This window comes from Lepus europaeus, chromosome 1, assembly GCF_033115175.1.
Source record: "Lepus europaeus isolate LE1 chromosome 1, mLepTim1.pri, whole genome shotgun sequence".
Lineage (NCBI taxonomy): Eukaryota > Metazoa > Chordata > Mammalia > Lagomorpha > Leporidae > Lepus > Lepus europaeus.
In genome coordinates this window covers 19,900,668-19,920,158 of record NC_084827.1, presented here as the reverse complement: position 1 = coordinate 19,920,158, position 19,491 = coordinate 19,900,668, and the positions used below count along the sequence as shown (strand labels likewise).

General features: G+C 46.0%; 1 protein-coding gene across 3 annotated transcripts in view; it reads left to right on the top strand.

Annotated features, from left to right (window-relative positions):
- The first annotated feature begins 1,327 nt into the window (after nucleotides 1-1,327).
- CALU (calumenin) overlaps nucleotides 1,328-19,491 on the top strand; it is a 33,199-nt gene continuing 15,035 nt past the window's right edge. For 2 of the 3 annotated variants that reach the window (XM_062203241.1, XM_062203164.1), the window contains exons 1-2: nucleotides 1,328-1,420; nucleotides 15,096-15,327. In XM_062203241.1, the coding sequence (XP_062059225.1) occupies nucleotides 15,107-15,327 (221 nt within the window). In that variant the 5' untranslated portion in view covers nucleotides 1,328-1,420; nucleotides 15,096-15,106. Of the gene's footprint in view, nucleotides 1,421-13,340; nucleotides 13,413-15,095; nucleotides 15,328-19,491 lie in introns of those variants that run through there. The other variant, XM_062203318.1, reaches the window with a different exon arrangement.

The window sequence follows — 19,491 nt, the reverse complement described above, 5'->3', positions numbered from 1 at the left end:
GGAAGGGAGTGGGGGGAGGGGGCTTGGGCAGCTGCCCACCCCTCAGACCAGCCTGCTGGTTCGAGTACCAGCTCCCCCACTTCTGATCCAGCTTCCTGCTAGTGCACATCCTGGGAGGCACAGGTGACGGCTCAAGTACCTGGGTGCTGCCCCCATGTGGGCCGTCTGGAAGAAGTTCCCCGCCTCGGGCCTCAGCCTGGTCCAGCCCTGCTTGTTGCTGCCATTAGAGGAGTGAGCAGCAGATGGAAGATCGCTCTCGCTCTCGCTCTCTCGCTCTGCTTTTCAAATAAATAAAAATAAGCATTTTAAAAAGTAAACTAATTTGTTCTGTAGTTAATTCTTTCATGAAGTTAGTATTTTAAACCATAGAGGTTCCACACGCTAAGAATTCAGATTTATATTCCATTTGTGTTGAAACATAGTAGCCCTCTTTTTAATACTTGTTGGAAATTCATGACTTGAAAATGAGTGAATGATCTCCTGCGTTCCTTTTAAATCAGGGCCATGCTTGGGCTCCACCTAACATTACTGCGCATCTAACTGCGGCGGGGCAGTAGGGCTCAGAGGTGCGGATACAGAGATCAACAGGCAAATCCCAACCCTGGAGTTTAACCTAAAGGAAAAGCGTTTTGTAGCAAAATCTGCCCTTGTACTGAAGATACAAAGTGCCAAGAAGGCAACTAAAGGAGGGATGCTTATTATGCTTAGCTGGTTCCTAAAGATTTCTAGAACTAACCCCTGCCTGGGCCTCGCACTGGTCTTCCCAGAGAACCAGGCAAAGGCCGCTCGGTGCACAGCGCACAGCTGTGAAAGGACGGGCTGTCGGGGAACGCCACGACGGCCCAGGCGCAGTACAGGTGAGAAGAGGCGGCGGGAAATGATACACTGTGGGCAGAGGCCAAATCGGCCGGGAGACGCCGCCTCCGGCCGCAGCGCAGCAGGGAAGACGCCGGGATTATTCATTACAATCAGCGACCGAGACAGCGCAGGACGGCATCCGGCAGGGTAATCCAAGACGCCCTGTGGAGGCAGCGTCACGCGCTGTGAGTGGGGACGTGGCGGCCAGACAGCCGCGCCCACAGGCCGCGCGGAGCATGGGGCTGGGGCTCTCCATCCCCGCAGCCCTAGGACCAGGCTTGGGCGGGAATCCGGCCCACGCCACTCGGCGCGCGCTCGTGGGGACGTGGCGCTTTCCAGCCAATCCTTGCCGCGCAATTGTGGGACCAATGGCCGTCCGGAAAAGCTGCGCGTCAGCGGCGGGGCTGTCGATGATTGGTCAGAGAGCCGCCGGCGAGGCGGAAGGGAGGCGGGGCGCGGAGCCGCTTCCGGTTGGGCGGTGCTTGCGCGCGTGAGCCGAGCCGGTGGGAGGACGGCGGCCGCGGCAGCCGGTGCTTCGGGCGTTGGGAGGTTAGGAGGAAAGGTAAGTGCCGTGGCGCTCGGTCCCTCTTCCACCATCTCGTGGTTGCTCGCTTTCTGCCCCGCTCCCGGAGCGGAACGGGCCGGGCTGCTGGGCCTGAGGCTGCTGCCCACCCCGGGCCCTGGGCGCGTAGGCTGAGTGGAGCCCGCCGCGCGCTTTCCCGCGCGCCCTGGCTCCCGGGCCTGCGTCCTCACGGTGCTGTTTTGTGCCTGGCGTGCCACGTCCTTGTCCTCCGAGCGAGTCCCTCGGCCTCGGGCGTCACCTTTGTGTGCCGGAGGCCGGAGGGCAGCTGGACGGTGCTCTGGTCGCCGTGGGCCGCCGGCTCGCTCTCCGGCAGCCCCGCCCCAGGCCGCATCCCGACGGTGGGGCGCAGCTGCCCCGAGAGCCGTGGTCGCCGGCTGAACGTGGGTAGGAACAGGGGAGGAGAGAACGAGCGGGGGTGCCGTGTGATCGTGCAGAAGCACCTGTGATTTTAGAGAAAAACCGAATGTTTCGGGTGTCTATGTTGGCCTACCTCAGTCCGCGACGACAAGCAGTTTAAAAAGCTTTATTAGGGAAATTCATTGATTTTTTAAAAAAATTTTGTCTTGTTGCTGCTTAGCCCCAGATCCTAATTCTGATTTATTTTTATTTATTTATTTTTTTGCGTGCTGTGTTCGGATGTAAATTGCATTGCCTACTGCTGCCATTTAGAGTTGAGTGGTCTGCAGATTCGGAGGCTGCTTGTGCATCAAGGCAAAACTCCCCGGGGCCTTCTGTTTAAACTTTTGGGCCTTGGATCTGAACTCCTAAGTGTGTAAAGTCCCAGAATAGTCTTTGGGAATTTAATTGCATTCACTTCCGGTCATGGACCATAAAGTGGCTGTTAACGAATTGGGGCTAAGGTTGCTTCTGGTTTGGTTTTGTTCTAATGGCTTACTCAGCTTGGAGGTAGAGAACCTTGGAGTCTCTGATAAATTCATCTCAGGCGTAGAATGGAACCCGACCCAGGACAAGTGCGAGTGCGACTCTGTTCAGTAGGTTTAGTTAACCAAGTACCAATGAGTAGGCTTCGCTGAGGACCTGTGGTTCAGCCCCAAGGGGGTGCCAGGGGTGAACTGTAGCTTGCGTCTGGGTAGAGGAGAGCGTGGTCTGGGTAGAGGAGAGCGTGCCTAGGCTGCAGCCAAAGCTTCAGTGATTCAGGAATCTCTCATGGGATACTTTGGACAATCACAACCAGAACTTTGAGTTCACAAAAGTGTATTAAGTAAACCTGAGTGGATGGGAGTCAGCACAGCTTTGAAGCCAGCTCCTCATCCTCACTCTGTATAATGCTTGTTTGCTTCCATTTATCCAGGGATGTGTCCAGAAATAAGCACTGTGTACACATTGCAGCAGTAGAGATCGGTACAGTGGTCTTAACAGATTTTCTGTAACCTGGGTGGGCCAGGGATGTCGGAAGGACTAGGACCTGCCAGGGGTAGCCCTAGAAATGCTTGCTAGACCCTAAGGCTCTAGATCTCTATGAAGTCTTCAGTGTGGGTTTTGCTGATGCTGTAATTTATGTAGTAGAGTTAAGACAGCAGAATAACATTCCTGTTGCTGGCTAATAGCCAGGTCTGGTACACAGGAAATGGGGATTGGAGAGCACAGGCAACCACCATATTATGCCACGTACCACCCAATTCAGTAAAATTGCTTGGTGTCTTAAAGTGCAAGCCAGTGTATGAGGGGCTATCGAGGGCTAATAATTTAGATGACGTGTAGCAGTTCTTCCAGAAATGCATAGAGAAGCTGACGAGATGGCTAACAGTATCCTGTAGGGGTGAGCTGTAGAACACTGGGGTCCCACTTCTGGTGCCTGGGTTTGATTCCTGGCTCTGGCCTCCTGCTAAGGAGGACCCTGAGAGGCAGTGGCAGTGGCTGCTGTGCTTGGGTTCCTGCCACCCCTGCAGGAGTTTGGATTGAATTCCTGGCTTCCGCTAGGTTGCAGGCATTTGGGAAGTGAATCCGTGGGTAAGAGATCTCTCTCTCATTCTTTGCCTCTTTAAAAAAACAGAAGATAGCTCGTAATTATTATATGGGACAGCACAAACAAGTTTATAAAAGTTTAAAGAAACAGGTACAGATCACTTCCCACCGAGGCGATCATAGTAACTGTATCCTTGGATCTAGAATCTTTGGCACTGTACTAAATTAACTACCAAATTCTCAAGGACTTCATGTATATTATACATGCAGAGCAAAATTACGACTGGAAACCAAAGCTCTTGTCCCTACATTTAGCGTACCATTGCCATGACAATTAATTACATATTAATATTTCATCAGCCAAAAGGAATTTTTTCACCCAGATTTCTAGAAGTTTTTTTTTTCCAACAATAGTTTTTTATTCTGTAGCCAGAAAAAAAATTAATGGTTGTTTGGGATTGCTTTGATTGTAGAACTAATGAAGCCTGAGTAATAGTTTCATTATCTGAGTTTTTTGTCTATAGCCAAATTTTGCACTATTATATACTCAGCTGTCTTGCCAATGTACTCCGTCTGTCACACAAATAACTAAAATGTACTAATGACCTGATGTGAATCCATTCCATGACTAGAGAAGCACTAGTAAATGATAAATAGCTTTTATCACATCATTAAGGATAACATTATTACTTTCATGTGGTAGTCCATTGGTGGTACTTGAACTAAAGTTTCTACGTGAAAATTGTCAAGTAGATAAGATAAATTTAATTTCTATATTTCATAACCTGGGCCTTAAAGGCAGATTGCTGTCAGGCTGCACCCCTAGTCCCCAGCTGAAGTACACACTTAAGCAGTGAAATGCTGTTTTTGCGACATTGTGGAGGAATGCCTTTTCTGCTGAGTGTCCAGCTCAGAGAACTGGAATGTTACCACCACACCCTTTTCTCTCCTTTGTTAGTGTTGAGCAATGTGTCTGGTCAACCAGAATAATTGTAGGACCACTGAATATTGATATGCTTGAGAAGCTGGGTTTAACCAGACATCTAAATTTCTCTGAAACTATTTCTGTGATCAATGAATTTTTTTTAAAGTTTTATTTATTTATTTGAGAGGCAGAGTTAACAGAAAGAGAGAGGGATCCTCCATCCGCTGGTTCACTCCCCAAATGGCTGCAATGGCTGGAGCTGGGCTGATCTGAAGCCAGGAGCTTCTTTGGGTCTCCCGCATGGGTGCAGGGGCCCACACATTTGGGCCATCTTCCATTGCTTTCCCAGTCTATTAGCAGGGAGCTGGTCTGGAAGTGAAGCAACCAGGACTAGAACCAGCACCACAGAGCCAGTCCCAATCAATGGATTTTTAACAGAAGTTATTGGGAAGCAAGGCCAGGGATGGATGATAATTTACAAGCTTTTAAGGAAATTTCTGAATGGATAAAACAAATTGAGTGTTAAGACGCATTGTGATTAAAATCAAGCAGACACATTAGTCTTTCCTCCTTAAAAATTACTGGAACAGCTCATGAAAATAACTTTGCAAAAGGGCATTGTTGGTGACATACTGCAGAAGGAGGATAACTACTTGATAACTTTTCTGTTCCAGAACTTTAATTTGTTTCTCTAATGTGGTGCTGTCCTGGTACAACCATGTATAATACAAGGTGAAAATTTAAAACAAGTTAATTTTAGTAACATGTATGTTATTTACTGCAGTACGTTACAAAATGTCATTCTTTCTGTATAAAATCTAACACATATGCCACACCTGAAACTAGCCACATTTCAAGTGCTTAGTAGTCACATGTGGCTAATGGCTACTGTACCAGGCAGTGTGGGTCTAGACTTTTTTTTTTTTTTTTTTTTTTTTTAAAGGAAAAAAACTATTAGAGGGACTGATCTTGTAGTGCAGCAGGTTAAGCCATTGTTTGTAACATCAGCCAGTTTGAGTCCTGGCTACTCTGCCTCTGATCTAGCTCCCTGCTAATGGCCTGGGAAAGGTGTGGAAGATGGACTAAGTGCTTTGGTTCCTGCTGCCTACACGGGAGATTCTGATGCAGTTCTTGGCTCCTTGCTTTGTCCTGGCCCAGCTGTGGCTTTTGCAGGCATTTGGGGGAATGAACCAATGAATGGAAGATTTGTCTCTCAGTCTGCCTTTCAAATAAATCTTTTTTTTTTTTTTTTTTTTTTTTTTGACAGGCAGAGTGGACAGTGAGAGAGAGAGAGAGACAAAGGTCTTGCTTTGCCGTTGGTTCACCCTCCATTGGCCGCTGCGGCTGGCCGGCGCACCACACTGAGCAGGAGCCAGGTACTTATCCTGGTCTCCCATGGGGTGCAGGGCCCAAGCACTTGGGCCATCCTCCACTGCACTTCCGGGCCACAGCAGAGAGCTGGCCTGGAAGAGGGGCAACCGGGACAGAATCCGGCGCCCCAACTGGAACTAGAACCCAGTGTGCCCGCTCTGCAAGGTGGAGGATTAGCCTATTGAGCCGCAGCGCCAGCCATCAAATAAATCTTTTTTATAAAGTAAAGGAAGGCCCTGCCTTGTGGTGCAATGGGTAAAGCTGCTACCACCCACAGCGCCAGCATCCTATATGGGCACCCGTTCATGTCCCTGCTGCTCCACTTTTGATCTGACTCCCTACCAATGGCCTTGGAAAAGCAACAGAAAATGGCCCATGTGTTTGGGCCTCTGCCACCCAAGTGGGCGACCTGGGTGAATCCTGTCTCACGGCCTCGGCCTGGTCCATCACTGGTTGTTGCAGCCATTTGGATAGTGATCTCTCTCTGTGTGTATCTCTCCCCCTCCCCCGAAATGCTTTCAAAGGAGGGAATGGGGGTGGGTTACATGTTACTTTTGGTAGAAGACAGAATTCTAGAGAGAGAAACTCATAGATCATTCGAGAAGTGAGAGATGTTATTTTTCACAACCATTGTTTTACCTTCTAGATCATAAAGTAAAAAATTTACACGGTTGAGTCCTTCATTTATGTATATCATATTTTTGAAATTTTTTATTAGAGAGCACTCTAATCCTCTGGCGAACTCTAAATTCCTGCAGTGATGAGGAAGGGGCCCACAAAGCTGGGGCCTGGGAACTCAATCCAAGTCTTTGTATGTGTGGCAGGAACCCAACTACTTGAGCCATCACTACTGCCTCCCTGGGTCTACAGTAGCAGTCAGCAGGAGTCAGGAGTTGGAGCCCAGATTGAAGCCAGATGCTCTGATAATGGGACTTGGGTTTCCTACTGGCTTCATAACTGCTAGGCCAAATACCTGCCTCTCCTGTATTTTTTGCTAATATGTTTGTTAGCCCTTGATGTGTAGCTGTGTTGAAGATAGTGAGGAAAATGAAGAGAGACATTTAGTCTTCTATCATTTGGGTTCAGTTTGGTTAAAAAGAAAAAGATGCTTCAGAAATGAACTACACTAATGTTCTTCAAATGTCTTATATAAAAAGTTACATTGTACTGTTTCTTTTCACATTTTCCCATGTAAAACATCGTTTGTCTTATGGGGCTATCCTGTTTCTACTTTAGCATTGTTATGTGTATGGATTTAGGTAAGTCTAATACAGTTGGTTTTTGGAGTCTGCTTTGTTTTAGTGTCTGTATCCGTAAACCAAGAAAAGTTTGTAGTAGGTAGGAGTTGGTATATGTGGCACACAGAACATTTATTTAAGTAAAGAGGTTCTCCCCCCTTACCCGCCCCCCAAAAAAGGGGAAGGAGATGGTGGCACTGTGGTATACTGGGTAAAGCTGCTCCCTGCAGCGCAAGCATCCTATATGGATGCCAGTTCTGGTGCTGGCTGCTCCACTTCTGATCCAGCTCTCTGCTGTGACCTAGGAAAGCAGTAGAAGATGACTCAAGTGCTTGGGCCCTTGCACTGACATGGGAGACCTGGAAGAAGTTCCTGGATTTGGATTTGCCCAGCTCTGGCTGTTGCGGCCATCTGGGGAGTGAACCAACGGATGGAAGATATCTCTCTCTCTGCCTCTCTGTAACTCTTCCTTTCAAATAAATAAATAAAAATCTTTAAAAAATTTCTAAAATATTTATTTATTTATTTGTAAGGCAGAGTTACAGAGAGAGGGAAAGAGATCCTCCATCCTCTTGTTTACTTCTCAAAGTAACAGCAACAGCTGAGGCTAGGCCAAGCCATAGCCAGGAGCCAGGAACTCCATCCAGGTCTCCCACATAGGTGCAGGGGCCCAAGGATTTAGACATCTTCCATTGCTTTCCTAGTCTCATTAGCTGGGAACAGGATCAGAAATGGAGCAGCCAGGACTTGAACCAGTGCCCATATGGATACCAGTGTTGTAGGTGGCAGCTTAACCCACCACACCACAATATCAGCCCCAGGTAGAGATAATTTGAAGTGCGTATTTTTCATTGTCCGCTGTGGAAGAGGGACCATTGGTTTTGTCCATCAGATGGCCTTTGACCCTTGCAGGCATTTTTTTTTTTTTAATTTTAATTTTTTGACAGGCAGAGTGGACAGTGAGAGAGAGACAGAGAGAAAGGTCTTCCTTTTGCCATTGGTTCACCCTCCAATGGCTGCCGCGGCTGGCGCGCTGCAGCCAGCGCACCGCGCTAATCCGATGGCAGGAGCCAGGTACTTATCCTGGTCTCCCATGGGGTGCAGGGCCCAAGCACTTGGGCCATCCTCCACTGCACTCCCTGGCCACAGCAGAGAGCTGGCCTGGAAGAGGGGCAACCGGGACAGAATCTGGCACCCCGACCGGGACTAGAACCTGGTGTGCCGGCCCCGCAAGGTGGAGGATTAGCCTAGTGAGCCGCGGCGCCGGCCAGACATTTTTATTTTAAGATTTATTTATTTTAAAGGCAGAGTGACAGGACAGAAGGTGGAGGAGGGGTCTTCCATCCACTGGTTTACTTGCCAAATGACTGAGGAGCCAGGAACTCTGTCCAGTCTCCCATGTGAGTAGCTGAGACTCAGGTATGTGAGCCATTGCTGCTTCACAGGCATATCAGCAGGAAACTGGATTGGAAGCAGAGTAGCCAGTACTCTAACTGGCACTCCAGTATGGGATGCAGGCATAAGCAGCAGCCCAAACCACTGTGCCACAGTGCCCCACCCATGGGGTATTTTCAGTCAGTGGTAAGATAGAAGGCCTGGTTTCAGGGTGACAGTGGATGGTAAGCAAGCAAAGGCAGCAGTGTAGACACCTGTTTGGGTAAAGAAAGGAAAAAAGCAGCTTGAAGAACAGCACAGTCTAAAAGACTGATTGGGCTGGTGGAGGCCTGAAGATTGGTTGACAGAATGGAGAGCCCATAGAGGGGTGGGATTGGAAGTTTTAATTAACAGGGGAGGTAAAAGTGGTCATTGTGGCACACTGGATGAAGCTGCTGCTTGGACACCTACAGTCCTACGTCTACTTCCAGTCTAGCTTCCTACTAATACACTTGGGAGGCAGCAGATTTTGCATAGGTACTTGGGTTCCTGAATGGAGCTCCTGGCTTCAGTCTGGCCCCATCTGTTGCAGGCATTTGGGGGTGAACCAGAGGATGGAAGGTGTCTCTTTCTCTCTGTGTGTGACTATGTCTTTCAAATAAATAAATAAATCTTTGAAAAAAGAGGATGAGGAGGAAGAAAAATGAATACATGATAAAGGTAGATCATTTGACTTTTAACTTTCTTTGGGATTCTTTTTGTGTCCTTGTATCGAGATATTAAGCCTCAAACATAAATTAGTTTTTCCTCTACATCACAAGGTGAATCAGTCTATTACATTTCTATATGCTACACATCTTAAAACTTTGTATGTAGAATATCTATCCTTTCTAGGCCCTGATAGTGTTATTGGTTTGCAAGAGTTGTTAGGGTATTACGCTGCATTTTGTTCTGAAGGTGTAACTAATCGTTTATAAAGTGACCCTAAGTATGCGGATAGAAGTTCAGCACGGTGGTTTAAGGCACCATCTGAGTTGCCTGCATCCTGTATCAGAGAACCAGTCTGAGTCCCTGATACTGCACTTCTGAGCCAGCTTCCTGCTGATGTGCACCTGGGGGACCACAGATGATAGCTCAGATACTTGGACCCTGCTACCCACAGAGGGGACCTGGATGGAGTTCTGGGCTGTTGTGGGCAACTGGGGCATGCACTGGTAGATGAAAGATTGATCTTTGTCTCTCTGCCTTTCAAAAAAAAAGTGAAAATAATTTTTGAAATCATCCTAGGAGCTGGAGTTGTGGCAGATAAAGCCTCTGCCTGTGATGCCAACATCCCATATGGGTGCCGGTTCATGACCTGGCTGCCCTACTTCCCATCCAGCTTCCTGCTAATGACCTGAGGAAAGCAACAGAAGATGGCCGGTGTGTTTGGGCCCCTGTCCCCATATGGGAGACTCAGATGAAGTGCCTGGCTTTGGCCTGGCCCAGCCCTGGCCATTGTAGCCATTTGGGGAGTGAACCAGTGGATGGAAGATCCTTCCCCCCCCCCCCTCGTCCCCCCTCCCATAACTCTTTCAAATAAATAAGTCTTTTTTAGGGGCTGGTTCTGTGGCGTAGTGGGTAAAGTCACTGCCTACAGTGCTGGCATCCCATATGGGTGCCGGTTCTAGTCCCAGCTGCTCCACTTCTGATCCAGCTCTCTGCTATGGCCTGGGAAAGCAGTAGAAGATGGCCCAGGTCCTTGGGTCCCTGCACCTATGTGGGACACCAGCAGATGGAATCTCTCTCTCTCTTCCTGCCTTGGCCTCTGCTTCTCTATAACTCTACCTTTCAAATACACAAATAAATTTTTTTAAAAAATATTTTTTAAGAAAAATCCTACAGTGAAATCACCTTATCAGTAGTGATAAGGAAAATCCTTTGTCACTTCACTCTTGATTTTATTTGATTCTGTAACCCTCCAACATTGCAGATATTATTTGAATATGTTAGAAAATATCAACATATAATCCTGTTTCTTGTTTCTAAAGGTTTATTTAAGGAATTTTTTAAGAATACATGGTCATTGTAGGAATTTTTTTTTTTATTTGACAGGTAGAGTTAGAGACAGAGAGAAAGGTCTTCCTTTCATTGGTTCACTCCCCAAATGGCCGCCTCAGCCTGTGCTGCACTGATCCGAAGCCAGGAGCCAGGTACCTCTTCCTGGTCTCCCATGTGGGTGCAGGGACCCAAGCACTTGGGCCATCCTCCATTGCCCTCCCTGGGCCACAGCAGAGAGCTGGACTGGAAGAGGAACAATCGGAACTAGAACCCAGCTCCCATATGGGATGCCAGCACTGCAGGCGGAGCATTAACCAAGTGAGCCATGGTGCCAGTCCATTGTAGGAATTTTTGTTTTTCTTATTTCATCTTATTTAAAAGACCGATGGAGAGGGAGATCTTCTGTCTGCTGGTTCACCTGGCAAATGCCCACAACAGTCTAATAGTCCTTTTACTGTTAAACTGATTTGACTAACCATTTGAATTATTTTATTTTATTTTTTTGACAGGCAGAGTTAGACAGTGAGAGAAAGAGAGACAGAGAGAAAGGTCTTCCTTCCATTGGTTCACACCCAAATGGCCACTACGGCCAGCGTGCTGCGCCGATCCGAAGCCAGGAGCCAGGTGCTTCCTGGAAGGTCTTCCATGCAGATGCAGGGCCCAAGAACTTGGGCCATCGTCCTCTGCCTTCCCAGGCCACAGCAGAGAGCTGGCCTGGAAGAGGAGCAACCGGGACAGAATCTGGCACCCCAACCGGGATTAGAACTCCCGCCACAGGTGGAGGATTAGCCTAGTGAGCTGAGGCACCGGCCGACCATTTGAATTATTGACAGATCAGCTGGAGTGTTACTTGCATAGAGCAGTATATTTTGGTTTATGAATAATATTTGGTGTCTTAACTCTAAATAGATGTTTTTCCTTCAGACCTCTTTTTCATTCTGGAGAAATGGCTTGAATAACACTGAAATGAGTTTTTAAAATATTATTTGGAGGGACTGGTGCTGTGGCACAGCGAGTTAAAGCCCTGGCCTGTAGCACCAGCATCGCTTACGTGCACTGGGAAAGCAGCAGAAGATGGCCCAGCTCCTTGGGCCCCTTCACCTACATAGGAGACTTGGAAGAAGTTCCTGACTTTGGATTGGCTCAGCTCTGACCATTGCAGCCATTTGGGGAGTGAACCAGCAGATGGAAGACCTCTTGCTCTGTTACTGTTTTTCAAATAAATAAAAATTTTTAAAAATCTAATATATATATATTTATATATAATCTGGAAAATAATACAGAAAAGTAGTTCACATGAGAACAAGTTCATTTGCAGAAAGTAGATAGCATAACAGAGTACCATGTTAGATCTCACTTCCATACCACCCTCACCAACTTACCCTTCCTTTTTTTTTTTTTTTAGAGATTTATTTATTTGAAAGAGTTACAGCAAGAGAGGAACGACAGAGGGAAGAGAGAGGTCTTCCATCCACTTGCTCACTCCCCAAATGGTCACAATGACCAGAGCTAGGCCAGGCCAAAGCCGGGAGCTTGTCCCAGTCTCCCACATGGGTGCAAGCAGTTGGGCCATCCTCTGTTGCTTTTCCAGGCGTGTTAGCAGGGAGCTAGATCGGAAGTGGAGAGCTGGGACTTGATTTGGCACCCCTATGGGATGTCGCTGCAGACGCTGGCTTAACCCGCTAACGCCACAGCACCAGCCCTTTACCCTTCCATCACTATTTTTATGAATGTTATATTTTATACAAACATGAGTAACCTAAGGAGATTGTTTAGTTTTGCTCTCTTTTTTATATAAACGAAATCTTGACATTGTTTTTGCAGTTTACTTTTTTAAAATTCACAAAACTTTGTGAGTTCTCCCTTTCACTGCACATGGATCCAGCATGTCTTTGTAACCTCTGTGTGCTTTTCCATAATACAGGTTTAATATATGTTACCAGTTCTCTGGTTTTCCAGGTTTTTTTATCATTATAAATTGCCAACATTGAGTATCCTTCTACAAGTACTTTTGTGTACATTTGAACATTTTGATGGAATCAAGAGAAACAATGTTGAAGAGCTTTTTTGAAACAAAGCCAAGTTGGAACATTGGTGGGAACAGCTTAAGAAAAGTACCACCTGCTACCCCTTTATCCATGGGTCTTATTTCTGGCTTTCACATTGCTTTCTCTGATGGGTTTCATCAGGCCTGCCAACTGTCCCCTGGTTGGTTAAGGTGCCTTTTTTATGAATGGGCGTGGAACTACCATCCCCTCCCCCATTATCTCTTTATCTGCATTTCTGTTTGTCTTATTGGCTGCCCTACTTATTTAGAACACCTGATGCTCTCTGCTGTATATTCCTTTGCCATTTCGAGACCTCCCACCCTCCCGCACTGAGCTGTTTCCCCTGTGATTGCATCCAATATTCCTGGGTGCTTTTAGACCTAAACGTTGTTCATGGTGGGCTCATGTTGAGCCCTTGTATAATGAGCGCTCTAGGTTGTGTTGGGATTAAATATACAAATATTTCTCTGCTTGCCTTCCTTTACTTTTAAGAAATTTTTGTATAACATTCCCACCATTAACATGCTAAGCGTCTTTTAGTTTATTGAATCCAAAGGGCTTTACAAATCCAAGCTAAAACCATGTAACTTCACTTAGGTACTATCTTGGGGTAAGAAAAAATGATAGATTGAAAGATATCCAGTGTATCTGGCATATTTAACTTCCTTACCCCCAGTACAATTCACTCCCTTTATTTTAGTTCCCAAATCTTTCAGACAGGATCCAGTATATGCATTTTCTTCATTTTAAGTATACTTTCAGGTCAGATTTCTTACATGTTACAATGGCGGTTTGAAAGTTTGTTAGGATAGTGCTTCTCAACCTGGCTGCACTGAGGCAGCCTTTTAAAAATATTAATGGCCAGGCCTCACCCCACACTGTAATCATTTTTTTTTTCTTTTCCTTTCTTTTCTTTCTTTTTCTTTTTGAAAGAGGGAGCAAGAGAGAATCAGATACCTTCATACTCTAGTTAACTCTCCAAATGCCTGCAACAGCTAGAGCTGAGCCAGGTTAAAGCCAGGAGCCTGGAACGCCATCTGAGCTCACATGTGAGTAGCAAGACCCCAGAAGCACCTGGGCCATCTTCCGCTGCTGTCTCAGGCGCATTAGCAGAGAGCTGGATGAGAAGCAGCGCAGCCGGAAGTTAAGCAGGCCTCCTGACCTAGGATGCTGCCACTGCAAGCAGTGGCCTAACGCAGGCCCCGTCCCCAGATGTGCTTATTGATAAGAGGAAGGATTCAGGAGTCTGATTGTCTAGACATCCCAGGGTGATTCTAGGGTGCAGTCTGGATAGAGATCCTCTGAAGTGGAAGCAATACTGAAAGAATTTTCCTATTTTTGCCATTATTTACATATAAAATGTAATGATTTAGACTAACTAGTTCTACTATAGACCTCTTGGGGAAGGTGAAGTCTATGGTGGTTTAATATGCAGATTAGGGCAAGATGTGTGTTTGGTTTTCATGTTACATGTGACTCTTTACTTGTGTTAGTTTCCCAGGGCTGCTGTAACAAATCGCTATGCACTGGGTGGTTGAAAAGAGCAGATACGTATTCTCTTGTAGTTCTGGAGGTTAAAGGTTTGAAAGCAAGGTGTCAGCAGGTCCGTGTTCTCTGAAGGTCCGAGGAGATCCATCCTTGCCTCCTTCTAGCTTCTATCGGTTGCCGGCAATGCTTGGAGTTCCCTGCTGTGTAGATGCATCACCTCAATCTCCACCTCTTTCATAAGAAGGCATTCCCTCTCCTATGTCTGTGTCTACATTTCTCTTTTTATGGACAGTGTTTATTGGGTCAGGGCCTACCCTGACCCAGCATGTTCTCATTTTAACTTGATTACATCCGTAGAGACCTCATTTCCAAACAAGGTCACATTCACAACCCCAAGGTACCAGGGATTAGGCATAAAGGGAGATGAGGGAGAGATGATGTGAAATGATAAAAACTCTCATTGCCCAGGAAAAAAGCATTCCGAATACTGCTCTTGTGACGAAACACTAGTTACAGTATAGGCACCAAAGAAGACCCTTCCCCTTGATTTTAAGTTTTATGGTTTGTGAGTTTTTCCCCCAAGATTTTAACCTCTCTGACTAGTACTGTGGGGTATCTCGAGTGTGCTAAATAGGTTTCTATCTTGCAGCTTGAGGCTGGGAATCTGTACTCTGAACAGTACTCAGGTTCTTATGCCTGGGCAAGTGAAGGTGACTCGAGGTTGAACCTGCATGTGGACCACTTTGGGATTGTGGACCAAGGAAGCTGTTAGTATTTCGTTGATTCCTAATCTGGTGATCATCAGAATCACCTGAGAAGCATTGCCAGGGTGGGGAACCTTTTTTCTGCCAAGGGCCATTTGGATATATGTATAATATCACTCGCAGGCCATACAAAATTACCAGCCTGGAAATCAGCTTGCTAGGGCCTGGCGTTGTAGCATTAACAGGTTAAGCCACTGCCTGCATCGCCGGCATCCCATATGAGAGACTTGGCTGCTCCACTTTCCATCCAGCTCCCTGCTTGGTGCGCCTGGGAAGGCAGCAGAGGATAGCCCAGCCCTGGCCGTTGCAGCCATTTTGGGAGTGAACCAGCAGATGGAAGATTCTCTGCCTCTGCCTCTCTGTAATTCTGCCTTTCAGATAAATAAATAAATCTTTAAAAAAATTAACTGGGAAGTTAATTTCTTGTTTTGTTGTTACCCATACTGCTTCCTAATTTAACTGCCTTTCATTTTCTTTAAGGGCCAGTTGTCATGGACCTGCGACAGTTTCTTATGTGCCTGTCCCTGTGCACAGCCTTTGCCTTGAGCAAGCCCACAGAGAAGAAAGACCGTGTACATCATGAGCCTCAGCTCAGCGACAAGGTTCACGATGATGCTCAGAGCTTTGATTACGACCATGACGCCTTCTTGGGTGCGGAAGAGGCAAAGACCTTTGATCAGCTGACACCAGAAGAGAGCAAGGAGAGGCTTGGGTAAGATGCCAGTTCTCAGGGGGCTGGTTTAGGGTAATGCCGTGCTTTAAATCAGCTTATGCTGCCCCCTCCCCTCCGTTTCTGGCACCAGTAACGCCATGTTGAACTACATCTTCTGAAAACTAACCACAGAATTGCTACCACTAAAATGTAATTAGTGCCTGCTTTCATCCATACTCCACTGAGTAACAGTTTGTATCGCATTCTACATAGCAAAATCATTTTGCATAAAAAGTACTGAGGACTGCAGGCCCTTCTTGAACTGCATCCTCTTGATCCCAGAAGAATGTTACATGGAGACTTCGCTGCTGTTTCTAATTTTTAAAAACTGTATTCACTGTTGTCCAAGCCACATCTTTGAGTGGCTAATAAACTGCGAATTGGACCCCTGGAGTATTTTCTGTAAAGTTTATGGTTTCCCAGGATGTTTTTCACCCCTTTGTTTTCATTCTCAGACATTTACTTATTAAAAAACAAAAACCAAATCAACCAACCTGACTTTCTTAGCAGAGTGTGGCAAGTCATGGTCTGAGTGTCTGAGTGTGGATTACTGTCTCATTATAGCCAGGCAGTGGTCAGGTTCTTTGGCGCTCAGCAGGCAGCTTGTTACCTGAGGGTTGATTGGGTAGAATCCCAGTTGATTATTTCTAACTGGAATTCTGACATCTCTTTTGGCTCTCCAGAAGCCTTGCTTTTTAAGAAAATGCAGGTCAGTTTTGTACCGATTTCCTCTTCAGTGAGCAGCATTGGTACAGCTTTCTGAACTGCATTCAGGAGATTTGTGTGGAAAGTTGTAACAAGTGGCACTTCCCCAAAAATACTTTGCCATCATGGGTAGTGCTGTAAGATGTTGCTCAGGGGTTTGCTTTTGTTTTTTTTTGGCTTGGTTTTTTTTTGTTTGTTTGTTTGTTTTTAAAGATTTATTTATTTATTTGAAAGTCAGAGTTACCCAGAGGGGAGGCAGAGAGAGAGAGGTCTGCCATCCGCTGGTTCACTCCCCAATTGGCCGCAATGGCTGGAGCTGTGCCGATCTGAAGCCAGGAGCCAGGGGCTTCTTCCGGGTCTCCCACGCAGGTGCAGAGGCCCAGGGACTTGGGCCATCTTCTACTACTTTCCCAGGCCATAGCAGAGAGCTGGGTGCAAAGTGGAGCAGCAGGACTCAAACCGATGCCCATATGGGATACCAGCACTGCAGGTGGCAGCTTTACCCACTACGCCACAGTGCCAGCCCCCTAGGGTTTGCTTTTGGAGATACCACAGAATATATTCAGTCTTTCATTGGATTATCTGCTGACCAAAGAGTACAATATTTTATTCTTCAGTACTGACAGAAGTAATCAGAAAAAAAAAAAAAAAAAGATTTTGCTATATAGAATGAACAATTATCCCAAAGCATTTGAAAGTAGATTTGAAACATACATCAGCCTCATTCTACTGTGAGTTTGCTTTTCTAACTTTGAGAGATGGTGCTAACTTCGTTTTAATCTTGTAACTCTAACATTCCAAGATGAAAATGGAGTTGCACAACAGTGCTCCCAACGTTTGTCACACCTGTTAATACTGTGCATGTCCCTCCCATGTTTGGTCTCCACTGTCTCTTCACAGAATTACTCCTAATGGAGGGCCCCTAAGTTTAGTGTCATTTAGGTGGAAGATGCCTTACTGATGTTCTGGCTCTTGGCAGGTAGCAGAATAGCTCTGCTAGCAATTTTCAGTTGAGAAAAAGTCTTTTTTATCATCAGTAAATATTATCAAAATTTCAGTTCATGAGCAGCCTTGGTATTTTATGAGACTAAGATGACAAAATCATGTTTTTTTTGTAGAATGAGTGAGCTAAATGGTGCAGAAATCATTGTTTATACCTGTAGTTGCAAATATCCACTACTGTTTTTGAAATCCATGGTAATAATATCTAAAAAGTCCTTGGGAAGCATCTTAACACCAACTTAATATACCATATTCGATACCATTTTCTCATCAAGTATGTTAACAAATAGGACATTTTTTATTAAGTATATCTTATCTTTCTCCTTCCTCCAAAAAAAGTCCAGATTTACTTAATTTTCATTATGTGTCCTTCAAAAATTCAAAAGAATTTGTTTTGAAGTGATTAATATTAAAGTTCTTAACTTTAATATCATTTTGGGGGATCACAGGCCCAGACCCTTTGAGTCAAATGAAAACTAATGACTCTCTTAGAAAAGTACACACATAAATATATAGAAACTTTTGCATATTGAAAATTTTAAGGCTATTATGCACCTTTCTGAGTTCACTTGTTGACCATATTGATGATTGTTTTCAAAGGCACAGAGAGATCTTCCATTACAATGGTCTCAACAGCTAGGGTGGGGGCAGGTTGAAGCCAAGAGCCTGGAACTCCATTTAGGTCTCCAACATAGGTGGCAGGGACCCAAGTACTTGGGCCATTACCTGCTGCCTTCACAGGTTAATTAGCAGGAAGCTGGATCAGAAGTGGAGCAGCTGGAATTAGAACCAGCACTCTAATGGGATGAGTGAGTTCCGAGTGCCAGGCTAACCTGTTGCACTGCACCAATACCCACCTCCAACTTTAAGATTTATTCACTTATTTGAAAGGCAGAGTTACAGAGAGGCAGAATAATCCGCTCGTTTATTCCCCAGATGGCCGCAATGGCTGGAGCTGTGCCAGTCAGGAGCCAGGAGCTTCTTCCAGGTCTCCCACACGGGTGCAGGGGCCCAGGGACTTGGGGCCATCTTCTACTGCTTTTCCAGGCCATAGCAGAGAGCTGCATCGGAAGTGGAGCCGCCCGGACTCAAACCGGCGTGCGTCCACATGGGATGCTGGCACTGCAAGCTGAGGCTTTACCCACTACACCATGGCGCTGCCCCCCTCCCCCTTTCTTAAAAGGACTAAAAGTTTGTTTTATGCTACTTGAGCCTTAGGGGCATATGTTGCCTCTTAGGAAAAATAACAGGGAAGCCATTAAATGCAGTGTGTTTGTCCTGGAATAACTGTTTGTTTAGTATCATCATAACTACATTCATAGGGCTGTCCATTGTCATAGGACTATTAGACCATTGCCTTCATAAATCTACAAAGTATTGAAGATTTGGGTTACTGCCTACAGGCTGCCATTTACGTCTTTAGAGGATTGTGTTATATATGTGTGCATGACAGATCTATATGTGGCCCACAAAATCAATATTTACTCTCTGTCCCTTTTCAAAAAAGTTTGCCAACCCCTGGATTAGACCATTTGGGGTTTACTATTCAGCCAGCTCCATTAAGAAGCTCATCTTGAGCAGTCATATGCCATTTTTATCTGGATAGCCCTTCTCTTCAAACTATTTATAGTAGTTTAAAAATACCTTTTGGGAACGGAGGGGTTCTGATACCTTGCCCCACCCTTTTTGTTTCTTAACGGTACAGTGACACTATTAATAGCCAATACTGTTTGAGCACAAACTGGATCCCATTATAGATCGTGCAGAACTTTCAATACTAATATAACTTAATCTGTTAATATTGTTGAAATTCTACAGATTTAAAGTTACAAAGACAGTTTTGCCCTTAAGTCCATATAGATAGAGGATGGTGTTTAAGAGATGGCTTTTGGCCGGCGCTGCGGCTCACTAGGCTAATCCTCCACCTTGCGGCGCCGGCACACCAGGTTCTAGTCCCGGTCGGGGCACCGATCCTGTCCCGGTTGCCCCTCTTCCAGGCCAGCTCTCTGCTGTGGCCAGGGAGTGCAGTGGAGGATGGCCCAAGTCCTTGGGCAGCGCGCTACCGCGGCGGCCATTGGAGGGTGAACCAACGGCAAAAGGAAGACCTTTCTCTCTGTCTCTCTCTCACTGTCCACTCTGCCTGTCAAAAATAAAAAAAAATTAAAAAAAAAAAAAAAGAGATGGCTTTTCTAGCGCTGGCACTGTGGCATAGCAGGTAAAGCCCCCACCTGCAGTGCCAACATCCCATTTGGGTGCCAGTTTGAGTCCCGGCTGCTCTACTACTGATCCAGCTCCCTGCTATGGCCTGGGAAAGCAATAGAAGATGGCCCAAGTCCTTGGGCCCCTGCACCTGATGAGAGACCTGGAAGAAGCTCCAGGCTCCTGGCTTTGGATTGGCACAGCTCCAGCTGTTACAGCCATTTGAGGAATGAACCAGCAGATGGAAGACCACCCTAC